We start from the raw sequence: 22,255 nt of genomic DNA on the forward strand, positions 1-22,255 counted from the left end.
ATAATCCTCCAAGTACGTTGATTTAATTATATGTTAGATAAATTAGGCATGAAATTGATTTATGTTCAGTATTTGTTTAGTCAATATGTAATACTCATTGGTTGTCCGTCTAAGTTTGTAGAAAAATGAGGCCAGACTAAGCAGGTCAGTCACAAGAACACATACAGGGTGGTGATCATCCACCAGCGAACTCGCCTGTTCCAGTTCTTCCTCCAGGTACGTCAATTTAAATATATGGAAAAAAATAAGTTCTTTTTAAGTAATTAGTTTAATGTTTGACAACATACAGTTAGAACAGACGTGCGAGGATACACCCGATTGATAGATCTAGAAAATCAAGTCCGTGCAAATAACACAAAAGTAAGAATCAGATGTGACCTCACAGTGAATAAACCAACTTGTCCTATGGCGACCACGTTTTCTAACGCGATCGGGGTACACACGCGCGAATGTGTTAGCCTAAAACGTAGTAAATGGAGCGAGGTCGAACAAAGTGAGAAGATGGCAATTCTAACCCATCTCAAGGTTTGAGATTAATTACTTAATATGTTTTATTATTTTTTATGATGTAGCAACAATAACAATCAACTTGGTTCGGTGTTTTTTTTCGTAGGGTCATTTCGATTTCGACGAGTCAGACCCAATTATGATGTCTTTCATCGAGCATGAAATGAAACAGACACATAAGGCGTATAGATCAAAATTGCACAAATACTACCTAAGTCAGCCCACGCCTGAGATTGCTCGCAACACTCCGCACGAGCGGTTGTTGGCAAGACCAGATGATTGGAATATGTTATGCGATAGATGGGAGTCAGATAAATGGAAGGTAAAAATCTGATGTCAGTTTATATAATTTATATTCTAAATTCTGATGTAAGTTTGTTTTGTTAGCAAAAATCTGAGACCAACAAACGCACCAGGGCGAAGATGCCATTCAACCATCGTGCGGGGCCGAAGGCGTTTGCTATAATTGCCAAGGAGAAGGTATAATTTAATAATATTTTTATTTCATATACTTATATTACTAATGATCGGTTATAAAAAAGTATGTGTTATCAAGTGCAGAAAGAGGAAGATGGAGGTGATAACTTCAGTGAAATCGATTTGTTCAGAGAGACGAGATACTCCGAATCTAAAGGTTGGGTTGAATGTGCGGAGACAGCTTATGTAAGTTTACCGCTTTTATAATAATTAGTTGAAAGTTACGCTTAAATTTGTATGTGTCAACACTTTGATGTTGTTTAAATATGTATATGCAGCTAGATATGATGCGCATTAGAGAAGAATCTATGCAGGACGGGGGCGAACCCATGCCAGACCCAGAAGTACTGGAAACAGTTCTCGGTTATCGATCAGGATACATTAAAAATGCTGGTTGGGGCCCGAAACCTAAATCTCGCAGAGGTTCTGCTTCAAGTGTACATTCTTCACAAAGGGAACAAGAGTTGTCTCAAGAAATAAGTACACTAAGAGAAGAATTTGAGGACCGTCTCACACGAAAGAACAACGAGTTTGAGGAGCGCCTTACATAGAAAGACAAAGAGTTTGCGGAGTTAAAGGAGTCTCTCGCAGACAAAAAGTCTGATTTTACGGGTCTACGTGGTGAAATATCGGATTTGAAATCCATGATGCTAGAATTTATGGGTCGTTCTGGTGGAGCCAGCTCATCAAAATAGGTACGTCTACTACTTGTTAGAATTGAATAGTTGTAAATGTGGCTATCCTGCAGTTATGGTAGCCATTTAAAACGTATATCACGAATGGATCAGTTATGGTTATGTTTAAGTGTTCTTTGATAATTCTGTTAAATTTGTAAAGTTTATTGGTGAGTATGCGTGTTTTACGTTGTAAGAGGAGGGGGGTGTGTTATACATATACTTGGGGAGGGGTGCTATAATATTTTTTTTCTTTTAGTTTATTGACTTTGTAAGATAGTGTTTGGTGTTGGGGATGCTCTTATACTTTTCTTTTAGTTTGTGAAATGCTTACTTTGCGTTCATGACATAATAAGGATGTTTAAATGCTTCGTCGTTTGAGTTCATATGACATGTAAATGTGGTGAGAGTTAACTTTTAATGTCTAGTTTGAGTTAAAACATGCTTGTGGAGTGAGATAGATCTTTTTATGACTTTTAAATTAGTTTTAAGAAATAGATAAATTATTTTGCTAATAAAAGTTTATTTTTCATTTATTTTTTTAGGTTTGTTCGATCCCTCTATGGAAAGATTTTGGAAATTTGATCCAATTTTATGAACAAACTTTGTAAGATGTAATCGTTTAGTATATGTTTAAATTGTTTAAGTTTGGGACATTTTAGAGTATGTCGGTAAATTTGTATTGTTGTGGAACGAATATTTGTAAATATTATGACTTTTGCAATGAGATTTGGTTCATGGTATAGGTGTTAAGTAAATTTCGGATTTATACAAGAAAAAAGGGAAAGGAAAAAAAGGATTCGGATTTATACAGGAAAGAACGAAAAAAAGGAGCTTCAGCGACGAAGTAACCATTTCGTCGCTGAAAGTCTAATCAGCGACGAAAATGCGGTCGTCGCCAGTTCGTTGCCGAAGATATCTTCGGCGACGAAAATTTGCTTTCGTCGCCGAAAACCTCTGGCGACGGCCCTACAGCGACGTCTTAGGCGACGACCGGATTTCGTCGCCGAAGGCGTTCAGCGACGAAAATGTTGCTTTCGGCGACGATTTTGTTCGTCGCTGAAACTTAAAATTCTTGTAGTGACTCCAAATCCTTATCTCGAAAGATACCTTTAGAGGATGACGTCGACCACTCCTAATTTTATTAATACATGTAAAAACGCATTAAATTTTAAAAAAGAAATTTTTTTAATTAAAATAGTAATAAATTTTAATTTATTTAATATTAATGAAAATAAAATTTCATCCATTAAAATATTTTTTATTAGAACCACCATCGTTTAATATAAAATATTATTAAGTTTTATTATTATAATATTTAATAATAATGAATTATATTTTAAAATTTTTATTGATACTAACTAATAATAACAAACTAAATTAAAAATTAAATATAAACTTATAATATTTATATTAAATTCAAATCAACTAATAAAATATTAGAAGAAGAATTATTAGTAATATAAATGAAAAATAAATAATAAAAGCATAAAATAATTAATTAAAAAGTAATGGATCTCATTAATAAGCGTAGATGTGGAATGTGATTGCTATTTGTAGGGAATAAGATTACCAAGTTTGAGATAGGTCTACAATTTGGTAAATATCATCAAATAAAATTTAAAAAAAAAAATTTGATTGTCCATTCCCTTGAAGTATAGGAAATCATGACCTCGTGGGGACCAGATGCTCGTTTGAGCTTTTGGACTCTGATACCGTATGAATAGCCCACTTATATTATAAACACTTGTTAGATCTCATCTTATCCATGTGTAATCCTTAACACAGTAATCATGTCATTCTTTACGAATATTGTTGGGAGAATTACAAATAACATAGGTAAATAGAGTAAATATTGAGAAACAAACACATAATCAATTAGGTCGAGGCGTGAGTATCTCGCTCTCTCTAAGGAGATTCAAGCCCTGTGTGTATTTTTTTATCAACCACCGGTGCAGCAAGTATTCTCTGGTCTGTCCCCTCTAGGATACAACAATCCAACCGAAACGTTGTATAGCTCAAACTACTATGCAACTAGAGGTTGAGCTCAAAGCTCCACGACAAATAACACCCCTCTTTTTGCCAATTGGTCTTACAAGAAAAAGTAGAGAATAGAGAAAGTAGAGAAAAGAGTATGAATTATAGGTTGTATTGGTTGTGCGTTGAAAGTGAGCTTAGAGAGATATTTATAGGAAATGTAGATTTAGTAACTTAATATAAAAATAAATAAGATTTTTTATCCTCTCTATTCCAAATAGGTTTTCTTCACACTTGGTTAAAACCTCTTAAACTTTAAACTGTTCAATTAAATAAAAGAGAAGCTCATTTTAATAAATATTAAAATGTTACTACAAATACTGCACAAGGAGATGAAGTAAGAAAGGAAGAGATACAAGGTCAAAATGGTACCGAACTATACAAGAAAAATTACTGTAAAGAGCGGTAAAATAAAGGGGATCAGTATCAATTTTGATACTAATTGATATGATGCGATGCAGATACTAAGGGCTTAAAAATGAATAGTACAACAATAATGATGAAATACAGCAGTAGGCTCTAAATGAGGATTCAATTGAGGAAACTTAATTTGAGATATTTTAGATTGATTGGCATTCAGTACCATTTGTTGAAGCAGCAGTAAATTGTCTTCATAGATTCAAGGAGCTGTATTATTTTGGCTGAGTTGGAGACATGAGCTGAAGGGACACTCATAATTTATTGTCGTGCGATGTGATGCTCATTTACGACACTGACTCAGGACTTTACTTTTGGTTACTGCATCTTGTTGTATCAGTTATGTTGAATTTACTGCTTTCACAAGTTTTCATCCATCTATCGCTGTATTCTTATTTTAAACTAAAATTTACATCAACCTTCAATAAAGGGTTTTATGTTTAGTAGCTATATTCAAGACAGCTCAAAACAGTTAAAAGTGAATTAACTCAATTAATTTATGGATTGCTATCATCTCATTGTCAGTGACCACTACTTCAATTATACTTCCCAGCATCCTATCTCAAAGAAGGTGGTGAGATGAAACTCATAAATATTGATAAACAAGACCTAACTGACCACCTACCATATACCATGTCGTGGGCATGGATCTCGAAGTCAGTACGAAATTTGGAAGGCAAATATCTAGATTTTTGGAGGTGATTCTTAGAGTACTCTGAATTATCGCATTTATTATAACGATCTTGAAGTTGCAAATTACTCAGGTGGGATATTTTGTTTTTATCCCTTTCATGGCCGGCACTCTTGTTAGTTCGTGTATCTTAATAGAAACAAGAAACAGTTGAAAAATGATGAAGTCCTGAAAGAAATAACTCCATACTTCAAGGTTGAGGCTTCAGTTTGCTGAGTTCCAAAATGGATGACTGCATAGCATTTATTAACAGCAAGCAACTTGGTACGCGGGCTTTCCTCCGTGTGTCTTCTTCTCCTTGAAATTCTTTAGTTATGACCCGTTTGATAGCGTTTATGTTTCTTAGTTTTTTTTTTTCATGTTTTTCATTTTTTAATGAATAACAAACCTGTTTTATAACCGATCTTGTTTCTCATTTTTAAATTTTGAAAAATATTTTCATTTTTTTTTTCATGTTTTTCATTTTTTAACAAATAACAAACATGTTTTATAACTTTCTCATTTTTTAATTTTGAAAAAAGTTTCCAAAAAGAAAAAGCTAAATTTTGGGAACTACACGATGTAGTTTCTCCCGTTTCTATTTCATGAACCTTGTGTTAAAAGAAGCAAAATGGATCGTTAGCTCCATCGCCAGCTGTGCATTTAGACTTTTATGTAAAAAATATTTGTAGGTAATTGACATTACCTTTAATGAATTATATTCTTAAAAGTATACTTTATATTTTTTTTATATCATATCTACTATATTTATTTTAATTGAAAATAAAAATAAGTCAATTTGAATTAAGCTTCGCTTCGAATCTTCACCTAAATAAATTACTGTATCAAAAAACTAAAAATAAAAACAAGAAATAAGGAGCAGTTATCAAATATATTTTTGTTTCTATTTTTCTTTTTTTAAGCAAGAAATACAAATAGTTACTAAACTTATTCCTGTTTCTAGTCTTAAAAAGTTATAGACAAGAAACATAAAAAAACGGAAAACAAGAAACAGAAAACAAGAACGCTATCAAACAGGCCTTTATTGTGCCGAGGTTGAATAAAAAATCTAAAAGAGAAGAGAAATTCCTATTCTTAGTATGATGTTTTCAGATAACCATCTATAGTGGTTTATGAAGGAAAGATGCGAGGAAAGTGATTAGAGGTTAGAAGTTGAGTTGTTGAAGCTTGGCTAGCTTTGATTATCTGCTGTTATGAGAAGGGATTTGAACTAAAGGTTTGATGTGGATTAGTTCTGTTTAAAATATTCTAGACCAAATTTAATGGAATTTTTACAATGCATCGATTAGCAAGTTTCTCTCCTAATTTAATTTCTGTGATAAGCATATGATACTTATAATGTGATTAGAGGTCTGTTTTTTTTTTCTTCTTCAGTCACGTCAGTTGGGGAGTGGGACTGAATTCGATTGGGTATGGATTTTGTCATGATTGTGATACATGGTTAATCATTAATTATTTGCAAAATTTTGTGTGTTTTATCACATAAGCAAGGAAAGCTTGGACTTATAAGTTGACAACTATCCATTTTCACTTTGAGAGTTGATGAGCTGATAAAATCATTAGCTAGGATGTGTTAGGATGTGTTTGAAAGTACCAAAATCACTTTTTGTTATCGTCAAAATCACTTCTTTTTCTATTGATATGTTTAAAAATTAAAAAAATTATTTTAGAAAAGTATAAAGTCACTTTAAATTGAGTTTTAATTCGTACAAAAGTTACTTTTTATCTGGTAATAGACCTTTTTTAATTCTATTTGACTACTATTGTTTCATTGTCCCTTCTATAAATTTGTGGGTGAATGATTTTGATTGACACGATTAAGTATTGTGTTTGAGTACAATATGTTGGGGACGAGATTTGAATTCACAACTTCTTGATTGGAGTTATATACCAATTACCACTGAGCTATGTTCGTTTTAGCAATCTCATATGTGTTGTATACATTACTAGAAATTGAATATATATACAATAGAAACAGACCAAACTGAAACCCGCAAATCATACTTCAAACAACATAACAAAGTTTACACAATGGTACAGAAGGTATTTATAATATAGGGAAAAATACATTTTTGGTCATGAGATTTGAGCTAGATGTCTATTTGGTTCCTGAGGTTTCAAAGGGACATTTTTAGTCTCTGAAATTTAGAAAATTGTTCAAAATGGTCTCTAAGTTAATTTAACCGTTAGTTGATTAAAGGAAGAATGATGTGGCAAGATGAGGTGACAAATTTTAAATGAATGGTCAACTTTTATTAATTTTATATTTGTTTTTAGATTATGAGACTTTCTAATTTTTTTTTTAAATTTTTTTACATTCTTTTCTTCTCTCCTCCCTCCATTTTTTATAATTTTGTTATCCATAGCATGGGTCAAGTCCCCACTCTAGGAACAAGGAATACATTTCCCACTATACCCTGACTACATCCTAATTCTATTTTTTAAATAATTAATATATAGTTAATTAACTATTTTACAAAATTATAAATTAAATATTAGTCAAAATAACGTTAATTGATATATATCCTTTCTTCTAATGTCGGAAGATTAAACCCCCAATTTGTTCTACTAAAAAAATTATGAATAAAATAGTAAACATTTTTAAAACTAATTATTTATATTAGTAATAAATACATTTTCATAATAAAATAGATATAATTTTATATATATTTTATCTTTTCATTTATTAAATTCTAAAATAATTAAAATTAAAAAACGTTGGAATCTTTTCTTTAGCTCTCCACTATGGGCATTTTAAAGTACTAAAATCATCAGCTCAATATAGATTTGTTAATTGTTATCAACAAATGGTAAGATTGAAGAGCTAGCTCATAACAGCACATACATGAGTAACCAAGAGGTATTGAATTTCATATTCAAATTCATCAACTTTTCTCATGGTAGAGGAATAACTGGATTCAACAATGCAAACTCAAGAAACTCTGGATTTTGTTCTAAAAGCTTCATCTCCTCTTCATCAAGCAAAATCCATACCTCTACTCCATCACCTGATATGGCATCCAACAAAACAACAATATTATCTTTTGTCACATTTGAATCTCCTGCAGTAGCAACCCATATGGGCTTTCCCCACCCAAAGTCCACTTCATTAAAACCAATATTTCTCCAGCTCGTAAATATGCACAATTTTGGAGCTTCACACAGCAACTTTTTCCTCTCCTTCATCAACTTAACAATATCTCCACTCCCTTGTATGTAATCACCATTGATTTCTGCAAATGAATGTCTCAACAAACTCACCAATTCACTAACCTCCACTTGCTTTTCTTCCTCTGCTAAATAATGAGCCACAATGACCCAAAAAATGTTTCCCACGCAGACTTCACGCAGCGATGGCTCCACTGTTATTCTCTTTCGTAAGTTCACTGCATGTGTCAAAATAGATGGCGCTGATGCAGCTTCCCAGATGCATTTCCAAATGAAGCCACTCAAAACTTCTACACTTGTAGGATTTGGGACATCTTTGGACTTGGATTTGGCTTTCAGATCTGATATTGCCTTCGATTTGAACACAACCCTTTTGAAATGCCGTTTCTTTTCACATTTTGAGAAGGCTTGTTGCACGCTTGAATGATCAAAAGAGGAAGAATTTGTTTGTGGGAAAAGAGAAGACACTAATTTGTAGTTGGAACATACAATATCATTACAAAAAGAAGAATCAAAAGACGACCCTTTATTGATTGAGGCCCAAAATGTAAGAAAACAGCTCATACTTGTTGCATCCATGAGTTTGTGAAGCAGACAAATAGAGATCACGATTCCACCACAGTTAAAAACGTTGGCTTGTGCAACAATCTGAGAATATTCCTCGACTGGCTCAGTGCATAGGACAGAACATGGAAGGAGTTTCGTCAAAATTTCACTGTCTGGTTCTTTAAGGATTTGGGACATGTTGCAGTTAACGTTTGCTTCGACAAAGACAGCTCCTTGGTCGCTACAACAAACGGATGTGTTGTTGTTGGTGATTCTTCCTGCCAACAAGAAGAAATGGGTTAGAGTTTTTGATAGAGAATTTTTTAGTGTAGCGATTTCTATTTTAAGATTATCATGTTTGTCTTTGATGGGGTAGAAAAATAAAAGAGGAGTATAAACTAGAGGAGATAGCTGATCGAGAAGTGAAAGTTGAAAGGTTTTAAGGTGAGGGGGAGTTGGAGAAGAAGGCTTAATAGTTTCTCTCGACAGAATTTTCACCTCCATCTCTATTTTCTCGGGAAACAAACACTACTGTTGGGAAAATGATAATCGCTCTTATAATAAATTTGAAGATGGAAAATAATGTGCAAGTTGTATGAATGTCCACGACATCATTTACTTTTGTTCATTCTTTAATCATCTCTTTTCTCAAAAAGATATATATAGATAATAATAATAATAAAATCTTTAATCATATCAGTTATTTTAAGTATTTATTTAAGGCATTAATTTAAAGATGAAGGCAAAGACAAATAGCTCCAATTGATGCCATTTATTTATTATTTATTTATTTATTTATTTTTTTGGAAAAGGATAGGTATGTTGCAAGAAAAAATTAATTAGTATGAATCTCACAAGCCAAAGCTGAAGGTACAAAAGAAACGACGAGGCTGAAATTGAAAAAATAAATACCAAGAGCACTAACAAGCTCATTGACAAATCGAAAAAAGACAGCATAGATGTTTTTGTTAAGGACAACGGTACCTAATATTCTCAAGTATATATGATAATGTATGTTTTTGGCATAACCCTCACAATTTTACTTTTAGTGTCAAACAAAATGTCTCTCGCATCAATGAAGATGCATATTAAACAATTAAAGTTAGATGAATTATTTTTGGACTTGAAGCTCGTTTGAGCTTTTTGAGCTCTAATACCATACTATTAGATATCCAATAAATAAATTAAATTTATCCAACCCATCAGCGTTGAATGATCGTTTGTTCATCCTTTAGATGGTACTAGAGTAGGAGGTCATGTGTTCGAACCCCTGCGTAATCTTTTCCTCCCCATTTTATATTGATTGCCACCATTGTTAGGTCTCTTATAACATCCTTAACAATATCTTAGCATAGTAATCACTAATTTATATGGTCTCGAATTAAAGATTTTTTGTCCAAAAAAAAAAACCTATAAGTTTGAGCAAATTGTGAACAAATATAATTCAAACACTTAAGCCAAATGGATAATTGGATTAAGGGAAGCAAAAGCAAGGAATTGTTGGTCATTTTCCAATATGTTCATTTCATCTTCATCCAAAAGGATCCATGCTTCAATCCCATCCCCCAAAATGGCTTCCTTCAAAACAACAATGTTCCTCAGCACTGAATTTTCAGGTCCTGCAAAGCTCACCCACGAAGGCTTGCCCCACCCGAAATCGACGTCGTTTAGCCCCAGATTTCGCCAGCTCGTAAATCCGTATGCATATGGCTTTGAAGAAAACAGCTCCTGCATCCTGATGAACCAGTTTGATATGGCCTGAAACCCGTCTTCCCCGGCCATTTTTTCGATGAACTTGTCGTCGATATCGACAAACGATCGCCGGAGAAGACTTACGAGCTCTCTCAGTTCGATATCGGTGTTCGAAGAGTCGTAATATGCGACTGCGCTCCAGAAAAGATTTCCCATGGAGGTTGGTGGTAATGGTGGTGCCATTCTTCTTCGGAGGTCGACTGCATGAGTCAATACCTACCAAAAAAGAAAATAATTCATTCTTGGGCAATTTTTTAATTAAACTTTGAGAAGGTTGAGTAAGAGTTTTGACCGGTGCCTAGATAATTATTGTTCTAAAATTAATAGTTTTCATTTAACAAATGCAGTTCACGATCCTATCCACCGAAAAAAAAAGATAAATACCTTTAATTTTTAATTATGATAGCACATTTACACATCACCACACACCACCACAAAGAATTTTTTAGTTTTTTATTTCTCAAAAAAAATATATATATATATATATATTTCGGTTAGGTATTTATATATCTTTTTAAGGTTAAAAATACTAGTTTGATTTGTAGTTCATTTTAATCTCTATACTTTCAAAATTGTTTGTTTTAATCTTTGTACTCTCAATTTTGATTTATTTTAGTTCTCGTAAATGTTTATTTTAATCTTTGTATGTTTAAAAAAATGACTATTATGATCCCTTAATTTTATTCTTTAATCTCATATTTTTCTATCACAATTTCAACATAAACACTAAAATCAATATATTTCTTAAAATGTAAATATTATTTTATACTAAATAGTTTCTTTAGACGTAAAATTTATGTTAAAATTTTGCAAATAGGTCAGGATGAAAAAAAAAATTACAAGGATCAAAATGAACATTTTTAAAGTATATGAATTAAAATGAACCAAAATTTAAATTACTTGGACCAAAATGAATATTTATAAAGTACCAAAACTAAAATAAACCAAAACTGAAGTATAGGGACAAAAATAGTATTTTAACTTTTCTTTTGTTTTTACTAGTTAAAAGTTTAACTTTTAAACATGATACAACTGACCAGTTAGCATCTAAGTAGATTCTTACCGATGGTTGTTGAGAACCCGATCTCTGTGTTGCAGCTCTGATCGCATGCTTCCATATAAATCCAGTAACCACTTCCACACCGGTGGGGTTCTTGACGCTCTCCGATTTGGCTTCCTCTTTAAGCTCCAAAATCGCACCTCCTTCAAAACCAAATCTTCTTCTACAAATCCTTCCTCCACCCACAAACGGCGAATATCCTTTCGAAAGCCATGAATTCCCCGCCGACAGACCCCTCTGCGGGAACAGCGCCGCCGCGTACTCCGGCTGCTCCTCCTCCACGAACCCTCTGGCGGCTGCGGCCCACCGCCTCAAAAAGCAGCTCAGCGTGGTCCCGTCAATGATCTTGTGTAGAAAACAAGCCCCCACGGCCACCCCGCCGCCGCTGAAGGTGTTCAGTTGGACGGCGACTTGAGGGTGTACTTTGATCCGGTAGCAAATTCAGAAATTAGAAATTCACATATAATAATATTTGATTCAAATATTATTAACGACTAGACTATTATAATCAATGATATTATCATATTATCTCGTTTAATAAAAGTTAAGATTTAATATTTAATATTTTATTCAAATATGGCAGGTTGAGGGTAGGTAACTATCAACCATTTTTTTTTATTATATTAGAAGTTTTGTTCAATGAACTATGTTCGTATGTCATATATATTATGCCAAATAGCGAAACATGTACAGGATTGTCCGAATTTTTTAAGTAATTCTCATTTCCATGTTAAATGTATTAAAAATTTTCACTTGGTTCTTTTTTAAAAAATTGTTAAATTGTTAACATTAATTATATATATATATAACAAACGGAAGGTATGGAGTTTAACATTATATTAATTTATTATTTTATAATATAAGATCATGTCAATATTAGATGCTACTTGATACAGGACATGTATATCAACAAAATTTGATCCTTCTTTTGAAAAGTTCTTTTTTTTCCTTTTTAAGTGTTATGTTGTTCACATGCTTAAATATATTGATAAAACAATAATTTTTTACTTCTTTTTGTTAGCATTTTTTTTACGCTCACATATTCAAATAAGTTGGTCTTTATTAACACATTTATTTTGGGAACTATTTGACATATTAGCCTTGAAATTATTCTGTTCAATAACGCCATCATTACTAATATGCATAAAATATAAATTAAAGAAACAGTAGTTTGAAATTGAAGATATTTAACAGATTTTGTTTTCTTTATTAACCTTACTTGCTTCCTTCGTTGACAACGACGGCACGGACTGATAAGGGATGAGTCGACTGAGTGATTCAAAGCTGGATTGCTTTAGAAACTCCAGCATGGCGCCGTGAACTCTTGCAGTCTGAAAGAGGGCTCCAACGCCGTTGCCGAGGATTTCGGTGTTGTTTTCGACTGCTCCGGCGAGAAGGTAGAACTCCGTTAGGGCTTTGGAGAGGGAGGTTTTGAGGCCATCGGAAAGCAGAAGGTCATCGTGGGTTGCGTCGAGGGCGTAGAAGAAGACAAGAGAAGTGTATGTGAAGGGGGAGAGCTGATCAAGAAGTGAGAGTTTAAAGAATTTTAGATGAAGAGATGGTGGGGAAGAAGATGGTGTGATGGTTTCTGTGGATATTATCTCCACTTCCATGGCTTTTTTCTTCATTAACAAGTGACAATTTTCAAGTGAAGTTTGTTTTTCTTTTATATATGATTGGATTAGGATAATTAGTACTAGATTTTTTAATAGGTTTAGAAACTTTTAATTTTTCGATGAATACATTATTCGTTTAAAATTTCAAAGGTTAAAATACTATTTTAGTGTATTTACTTTTAGACTTGGTTTATTTTAATCTATGTAATTAAAATGTTTATTTTGGTGTTTGTACTTTAAATTTTGGTTCATTTTAATCTCTCTAATTTGAAAATGTTCATTTTGATCCTGTACTTTTAAAAAGTAATTATTTTAAAAGTAATTATTTTAGATTCTGTACTTTTAAAAATGGATCATTTTAGTCAGTTTTTGCAAAATTTTAACACAAATTTTACACAACGAAAACTCTGTGTATAAAGTAATGTTTATATTTCAAGAAATATATTGATTTTATTGTCGTATTAAAATTGTGATAGAAAAAAATGAGATTAAGAATAAAATTAAGGGACCAAATTAAAATAGTCACTTTTTAAAAATACAAGGACCAAAATGAACACGTTGAAAGTACAGAAACTAAAATGAACAACATTGAAAGTATAGAGACTAAAACGAACATTTTTAAAATGTAGGGACAAAAATGAACGAAAGATGAAAGCACATGAACTAAACTCCAATTTTTTAAATTATAGCATAGTATAGCATATCACCATGAGGGATGGATTTCAAGCTGTTTCAAAGTTAGGGTCATTAAAACCACTTAGTTAATGGCAATAGATTCAGACATAAAACAAAATTTTTAGGAGCTTATTAGAACATTGTTAAGATATAGAGACTTAAATAAACATAATTTTGAAACTTCAAAAATTTAATTGAATGTTTTTTTAAAATACAAGACTAGCTAGACATAACCCTAATTTAATATTTTTGGATCAGATTGATTTAACTAACATTGTATTTTTTAAATATACAGGTGTTTTTATATTGTTACAAAAATATGATTTCTTAAACCTTGATGATTATGTACATGGTAGTTGTTCCAAATTAGCTATTATTTAAATGTTACAAAGTAAGTTTATGAGTGATGATTTGGCAAGCAAACGAGCTAAAATTTGTGAAACTTTTTAATGGTGTTTTGTTATTGTCTTCTTTTTCTTTTTCTTTTTCTTAACCAGTTGAGTTAGATTCGAGTGGGTGTTTATATATATACACGATTAAAATAATAAATCCTAGAAGCCCGGATGAATATAAGATGTGTTGAGTGAATAATCAAGATTTGTCATATAATCACCTTTTTTTTTCTCTTTGTTAGAAGAGCGCGCATCTATAATTTGAGGTGTACAAGCACTAAGATAAGCACATGAGCCTATAGTTTTTAGAGAAACAATAACTTAATGAAAGATGTTAGGTTCATCACGGTTGGATCTAGAAATTTAAACCATGGTTAAATCAGTATATATTTTATCTTTTACAATATACGTTTAACGTTCATTCTCACTAGCTTGTGGGGCTTAAAAATTCTCTTTACAATAAGTAGATTATCAATGTTAGTTGTGAGATAAATTTAACGTCACAAACATTAATGTTATATGTTCGTATATATCATAGAAACAAATTGGAGGGGAAGGATTAGGTAAAGAAGGTATTCAATAATTCTTAGTTGATTGCGAAGATGACTTTTTCTTTTATATATATAGATATAAAATTATGTTTTGTGGTCCAGATACGCTTTAAACAACCAATTTACATTCAAATGACAAAACGGGGAGTATATAATTTCTCATGCCAACTTCAACATCAATATCAGCAAATTTTTAATGGATATCTAATGGATAACTTGGGTGACTTGAACCTTAAGGAATATCCTGAAGTATTGGATTCAAGTCACATACAACGCAACTCCATAGAGCAATGATCCTTTGTGTATGAACGGATAAAGACTAAATCGATGAAAGCACAAGGATAAAAAGCGTTTCTAACCAATATTTTTATATCATTGAAGACAAATTAGACAATATATGTAATATGTATTAGATAACATTAAATTACGTCTGATCACGACATTAATAACCTCTATTTAAAACTTCTAGAAAAAAAAATAATTAATAATAATAATAACCTCTATTTAAAAGTTGCATTTTCAAATTTAAAAATATGAATAAATAAATAATGACAATTCTGCCGGCCATTCATTTGTCCATTATTGCTTAATTTCCTTTTTTTTTTATACAACATTATTGCTTAATAATTTCGAAGACAAAAAGTTGTCCTCCTAATTACTAAATAATAACAGTATTTATAACACCCAACTAGAACTATAGAACGAAAATTATTATCTAACTAGAAAAATGTATTTGAATGACAACCAATAAAAGTAATATGTGCACGCTAAATGATATTAGAGGTATGAACAATATATAAGTACCGATTCTATGCTCACTATCACTAAAAAATTTGACAGCCTCATTGTTTTTTTTTTTAATAAAAAATTTTTCTATTATTTCAGCATTTATCTCTCATTTGTCAACAATTTAATGGGCGGTAAGTATGACATATATGAATTTGTGTTGACAAATCAGCATAGGTCTTTTCCTCCAATCGAACATCTAAAGAAAAGATAGAATAATTTTTTCACTTATAATCACAATTGCTTTTTAGGACATTAAAAATACAATTCTTGAGTTTTCTAAATAATCAAAGTTATAAAATAATATAAATATGGACTGTAACATGGGTCTAGATCGTCAGTATGAACATAACTCAACAATTAAAGTATCTTGCTTCTTCTTTAGAGGTCGGAGGTTCAATCAACATCCTCACACGAATCTAAATCATTTGATCATAACGGAAAAAGTTCTGCCAATTCTGCAGTCGTGGACATCCAAAAACATCCAAACGACTTAATCTAATGAGGCGTTGCATAGCTCTCCTCGACGGTAACCGTTGCAAATTTCTACAATTGTAAAGACCCAATACTTCCAAGGATGTAAAGTTTTGCAGCCATTCTGGTAGAGCTTCAATGCCATGAAAATCATTAATATATAGACATTTTAAGGCAATGAGATGCTCAAGTTGTTGTGGAAGTTGTTCAGTTGCACTTGCTCCAAAAATGACCAAATGAAGCTTTGCAAGTGAAGGTAGTTGTAGGAGGGGGCTAAACTCATAATCTTGTGTGCACTCAATAATTATGAGTTCCTTCAAGTTTGTGAGGTTGGCCAACCCCTCAGGCAACATTCTCAAACCATTTATGTACAATCGAGACAAGTTGTGCATATTTTGCACATTTAACATCAAATTAAGGCACCCAACTATTTTTAGATCTTCAAGAGAATTGCAAAGTTCATTTGGCAATTTCGTCACTTCTTCACATCCATAAATATTCACATCCATAAATATGTAGACTTCGAAAGTTTCTAACACCAGCATGAGAAGAGGATCCAAAAATATTTGGGATACTTGTTAACTTAGGACAACCGCGAATATTCAAGTCTTCCAGACGAGGAAAAATTGCATCATTTGATGCGACTACTAATTCTTCCCATTGCTCTAGGCTGTACATTTGAGAGAGCACAAATTTCTTCAACTTGGGGAATAAAGCCAAATGGGTTGCATCATTTCCATAGAATTCATTCCCTATACTTCTCACACGATTCAATGAAGAAATATTGAGTTCCTCTAGGTTGGACAATTGGCCAAGCATTGGAAGAATTTCACATCTTTCACAATGTCGTAGATGTATAACAACTAAATTTTCAACAAAAATACCACTAGGCAAAAATTGCCCTGCAAAGTTTTTGATGCTCAAGAATTGTAGACTTTGGTGTGGTTGAAGCCCTTCCAACACTTCTAAGTCATTGTTGTTGTTGATGCTACCTTCTCTTAGAATATGCAAATCCCATTCGAAAAGTAGTTCATTTAAGTTCTTCTTTTCTACCAATTTTGAGGTCATGGCTTCTTCTTTACTTTTGATGTGCTCCAGGTTTGAAAGTTCCAATCTACCTTTGAGGTTTTTCAGAGGTCCAAGTTCTTCGATTTTGCAACCATTCTCAAATCCTACTACAAAACCAGACAATGTTTGAAGTTGGGTCAATCGGCTCAAGTGTGGAGGCATTTGTTTGGTTTTCTCGGTAAAGTTAAGGATTGGAAATTGTAGATGTCTTAAACTGACCAACTTGCTCAAATTATTTGGCAAGTTTTTTGTTGACCTTCCAAGCTTTAGTGTTTGCAAATTGTAAAGCAAAGAGAAAGAGTATCGTATCTCTTTTATCTTGGAATCTGAAATGTCTAGGTATCTCAAGTGCTTCATCTTACCAATTGAATCTGGTAAATTTTGAACCGATGAATTCAATATTAAAACTCGCAAGCGGAAGCAATTTGTAATTCTATCATGAATCATCTCATGAAGCATTTGTCCATCGCAAATGAATGTACGTAAATTTACGACACTTTTTCTACTCCAATTAGTGCAACTTCCTTCCTCCAACAAATTAGCATGGCCAGAATGCAATTTTTTAGAATGTGAAATAGTACACGCAATTTCATATATAAGATCATGCATCTTACAATGAGTAATTCTTCCTCTCTCATCCTTAACCACATCTTGAAATAAGGAGCGAGACAACACGATGTTGAAGTACTTATCTCCAATATCCTCTATTACCAAATTTCTTCCATCTTGTGGTTGAATAATAAAGCCTTGTGCCATCCACATTTGAATTAGTTCCTCTTTTTGAAATTTGAAACCTTTAGAAAAATTTGAACAATAAGCAAAACATTGGTTTAACAAAAAGGATGGCAGACGATCCACACTTAATTTTAATATGGATAAAACTAAATCTCCATCCTGCAATGAAATACTTATCATTGTTTTAACAGATTTTAGCCATCTCTCATAGACCCTTCAAATTTTAGTGCCCCTCCTAAAACTCTTGCAACCAATGGTACACCACCAAACTTTTTCACCAACTCTTTTTTAATATCCTTCAACTCAAGAGTCATCGGTAATTCATTTACATTTGCACTTTGTTTGAACAAATACCAACACTGCTCATCAGATAATTTTACCAAATGATGGCTAGGAAGTGTCTCCATGATTTTTCCAACTTCAACATTCCTTGTAGTCACAATAATACTATTTCCAGATTTTGCAGTGATCCTCAGTAAACAATTTTTCAACTCAATCCACAAAGAAGGATTTTCATTCCAAACATCATCCAACACAAGAAAATATTTTTTACCTTGCATTGCCTTTTGAAGTTCTCGAATTAAGGCCTCCTTATTGTCTAACCCACTAGAACTACCCTTTACCGTCTAAAACATTGCTTCCAAAATTTTGTTGATAAAAAATGGTTCAGACACACATACCCATATCGTTTCATCAAAGTGTCCTTTGATCACCTCGTGATTGAAGACTATCTTTGCCAATGTTGATTTCCCAAGTCCACCCATACCCACAATTGGTAAGATAGATGTAAAACTTTGTTCGCTAGCATCGATCACTTGTTTCACTATGCTTGAAACTTCAATCTCCCTTCCTACAACCTCAAAATCATCAAGCTTCGAGATCGTCTCTCGAATCTGGATAAGATCATTATGCTCTCCCCCTACAGATTCTTCATCCACGAGTCCTAAAGGACTTGCCTCATAGTAACATTTACGCAACGTTTCAATAATGTCCTTAATTTTCTTAGTCATCTTGTGACGAAAGATAATAAGATTGCGCGATGGTGAAGTAGAATTGCGTACCTTCTTCATTACTCCCGTTTCCACCTTTCGTCGAAGATCTTCATAAACAAGCTCGTCCAACAAATCGTCGGCTTCATGAACAACATGTTGAAGATCCTCCACCCACAGCCTCACAGATTCATGATGCAACTTTTTTCTGTTAATATCGCATAAAATGGCTTCGGCCTTGAGTAACCAGTTGGTCAACTTGCAAAGCTCCTCCTCCAAGCCCCATGCCAATCCAATTTGCTCAGCTGAAAGTTTCACTACTTTCTTCAACACTTCTTGCACAGCAAAAGTCCATAGGAATTCAGCCATATTTCTCTACTCTGATCACTTTCCCAAAAGAATAACTACAGGTATGACAAAGGAGATCCAATCTCTCCCACGGGAATTATTACTCAACAAGAGATTAATAATTCAACACGTATTGTGATAACGAAGGTGTGTACAAAGAACCCAAATTTTCTTTTCACCATTGGAAAAACAAATCTGTTCTGACATGGCAAAGAGTCATATGAAAGCATTAAAATTTCTTGTTGACATAGTCTTGTGGGTTATTATAAAAATGAAAAATAAAAGCATTAAAAAGTTGACTATAAAAGTCTCCTTGGAATGTTAATAACTAATGGAGGGATCTACTTGCCCAATTGAAGGGGCCATTAAAGTTATAAATCCAAGCTCATCTAACTTTTTAAATCCTTGTTGCTATTAAAAAGTGTGTATCAATGAGATTTTGTACATGAAATTTCAAATCTAAATACTAAGTTTGTGGATATAACAAGCATGCATTTGATTGGACTATATATTATAGTCAACAAAGTGACTCTTTAAGCTCATCGATCTTATTCGGATCCCATTTTTGGATCGTATATTCATTTGAGCCTTTTTGGATCTGATATCATATTAACATTCATTTATTTCATCTCAAAACCAATTGGGAATGAGATTAGTAGCTTATTTATATTATAAACCTTTGTTAGGTTCCTTATATTTTCAGCATGGAATCCTCCCTTAAAATCGTGGCTTTTTTGGTTAATCGATCTTGGCTATGTCCTATTTTTTTTACCAGATACTTGTTTGAGCTTTTTTGGGCTTTTTAGTTTCGAGATGAAACCCCATGGATATTGTTCGGTATCAGAGCCCAAATCGCTTAAACCAACATCCAATTTAAAAATGGGATTCGGTCAAAATCAATGAGCTAAAAAGCTTAATCTCGATGGAGCATGTTAGATCTCATATTGAAAAGACGAGGGACCTAACAAATATTTATAATAGACATAGACTCCTCTCATTGTCGATTCGTTTTGAGATGGAACCTCATGAATATTAACATCAATTACTATATATTTGTACCATAACACGTTTGAAATGATAATACTATAAATCTTATTCAAATGATTATCGACAAAAGGTACTCTTAAAGGTACTCTTATTCCATTACAACTAAAAAAACAATTTCATATCTATTAAAATGAGAAGAGGGAGCGAAAGCAGACTCTTGGGTCAAAAACATGACGTACCACGTGGCGAGATCATCTCTTTTTAAACAACATATATCCTCCACACTTAATCAGCATTTGATAGATTATCCAATCCCGAGCAATCTTAGTTATTGGTGGGGGTTCAGTCCGTTAGCAGGTCTTTGTTTAGTTATTCAGATAGTTACTGGTGTTTTTTTAGCTATGCATTACACACCTCATGTGGGGCTCTCCCCTCCTGGCTTTGTCTCATTGTTCAGATCGTAATCATTCGATTCCGCCCCTACTCAACTAAAAAAGGCAGGCTAGCTCATACTCCTTCTTTCTTCTCCTTCATCGTCGTTGGTCCTTTTGACATAATATTCTCGGCTGCCTCCGATCCGATAGGAAAAAAACCTGTAGCCAGTGACTAGTTCCGCTATGGAGCTACGTGTTCTATTTACGTGATGCTAAGCACGTCGAGACTCTCCTTCGAAAGTGAGATCACCACTGGCTTGAAGAAGAGGGAAAGATCACTCCTAAATGCAGCCTTTCTCTTATATATGATACCAGTAGATGCACCCCTGCCTCCCTCGCTGTCAAAACTCTCCTCTCTAGTGAGACCAGCCACCTCCTTTAATTTCCTTCAACTAATTCAAGCGATTCCGTCAGTAGGAAAGTCATCTCACTGAACATTTGTGTCACATCCTCTCATTCGGGAGAAGACTTTCCAGTTATCTCTCAAATTAGAGATATTGAAGCGATCGAGTGGGAGAAAGAAAGAAAACTTCAATAAAGAAGCTTCACTCCCTAAAGTAAGTAGAGGGCCCTCTCTGATAAGGAAGGAAATGAAATAATTTCAATTTGACGATAAATCCAGTCCTATGGCTGTTTTCCACTAGTAAAGCGCTAACGCGCCCCTGCCATCTTTCTACAGCAACAAGCGATAAAGTTGCCCCTGTCATCTGATTCGACCTCTAACTCTTTCTTCCCGACCTATTTACCATCTGGCCGCTGTTATTTAGATGGTATCCCTAGATCGAATTCCTCCCGGTGACTCACGAAAGAAAGAGGTCTCGTCACCAAAAGCTCCCCGGCAACGACAGAGGAACCAACCCCCCTGCTGTGGCGGGGTGGCTTTTTTGTTCATGCTCGTCTATGTTCAAGCTCCTAAGCTCATCTACGAAAGATATCTTAAGCGAATATAGGGAGAACTCTTAAGCTCATTTAGAAAAAGCTCTTAAGCTCATTATAGCCAAAGCTCTTAAGCTCATCCACGGTCGAGTTCTTAAGCTCTTCTACTGTCAAGCTCCTAAGATCATCTATCGTCGAGCTCCTCAGGGATAAACTTGGACGTCACGTGCTTCCGTCAATAGTTCACCCACTTGGGAAACAGTTCTACAGTTGATAGGATGAGTAACTACTCCTCAAACCCTTATAAATACAACTTCACTCTCCACCCACTAAGGTATGCAAATCTGTCTGAAGCTGATCTATCCTAGTTCAAACTTATACTTACTTGAGCGTCGGAGTGCTCTGCCTGTTTTTGCAAGTCTCCATTCTCCAGCTCACTCAGTGTCAGCTCGGTCGAGAGGTCTTCCCTCTGGAGCTCACTACACTTCAGTTCGTTAGATAGACCTTTCCTAGCTCGCTCCACAATAGCTCACTAAGGTCCAAAACAGGTTGCTCCACGACACTTGGGCAGATTTTTGCATCAACAAAAACAACACTGTTCATATGTATTTTCCACCATGCCATCGAACTCAGTCTCCACTTAGTTACTCCAAAAAAATTGAAAAAAAGAAAAACTTAAGATAATATCCCGCAGCAGAACAACTTATATAATAATTAAAAATGATTTATAATATAGATTAGTTCAAGTTTCAACTAAAAGATGAATTCAAGTTCGATCCAATTTAGATCAGTCCAAATCCAATCCAAAATACTTGAGTCGTATGACTAAATCTTCATCGAATTTGAACCTTTACTCGACTAGTAAAATGATGTGAGTTTTTGACGTATATCATTCACATCAATGACACCATCAATAGTTCATTTTTAATCATCAAAGCCGTGGGTTCATGTATCTTCATTTGATTAGACATTATTGTAATATTGTTGACTTATCC

General features: G+C 33.6%; 2 protein-coding genes and 1 pseudogene across 2 annotated transcripts; all 3 read right to left on the reverse strand.

The window, feature by feature from the left end:
* Positions 1-7,563: 7,563 nt before the first annotated feature.
* Positions 7,564-9,029, reverse strand: LOC111014700 (akuammiline synthase 2-like). Its single transcript, XM_088124327.1, has one exon. The coding sequence runs from the start codon at positions 9,019-9,021 to the stop codon at positions 7,699-7,701; it is 1,323 nt and encodes a 440-aa protein (XP_087980453.1). The 5' UTR covers positions 9,022-9,029; the 3' UTR covers positions 7,564-7,698.
* An 834-nt stretch (positions 9,030-9,863) lies between these two features.
* Positions 9,864-13,046, reverse strand: LOC111014696 (epi-neemfruitin B 7-O-acetyltransferse L7AT-like). Its single transcript, XM_022289500.2, has 3 exons — positions 12,549-13,046; positions 11,333-11,751; positions 9,864-10,485 (listed from the first exon to the last, which is right to left on the reverse strand). The coding sequence occupies exons 1-3, from the start codon at positions 12,955-12,957 to the stop codon at positions 9,970-9,972; spliced, it is 1,344 nt and encodes a 447-aa protein (XP_022145192.1). The 5' UTR covers positions 12,958-13,046; the 3' UTR covers positions 9,864-9,969.
* Positions 13,047-15,410: 2,364 nt separating this feature from the next.
* On the reverse strand, positions 15,411-19,154 carry LOC111014641 (putative disease resistance protein RGA1; annotated as a pseudogene).
* Between the last annotated feature and the right edge of the window lie 3,101 nt (positions 19,155-22,255).

The sequence above is a fragment of the Momordica charantia genome, assembly GCF_013281855.1.
Source record: "Momordica charantia cultivar OHB3-1 chromosome 5 unlocalized genomic scaffold, Mcharantia_2.0 BLBB01000005.1, whole genome shotgun sequence".
Lineage (NCBI taxonomy): Eukaryota > Viridiplantae > Streptophyta > Magnoliopsida > Cucurbitales > Cucurbitaceae > Momordica > Momordica charantia.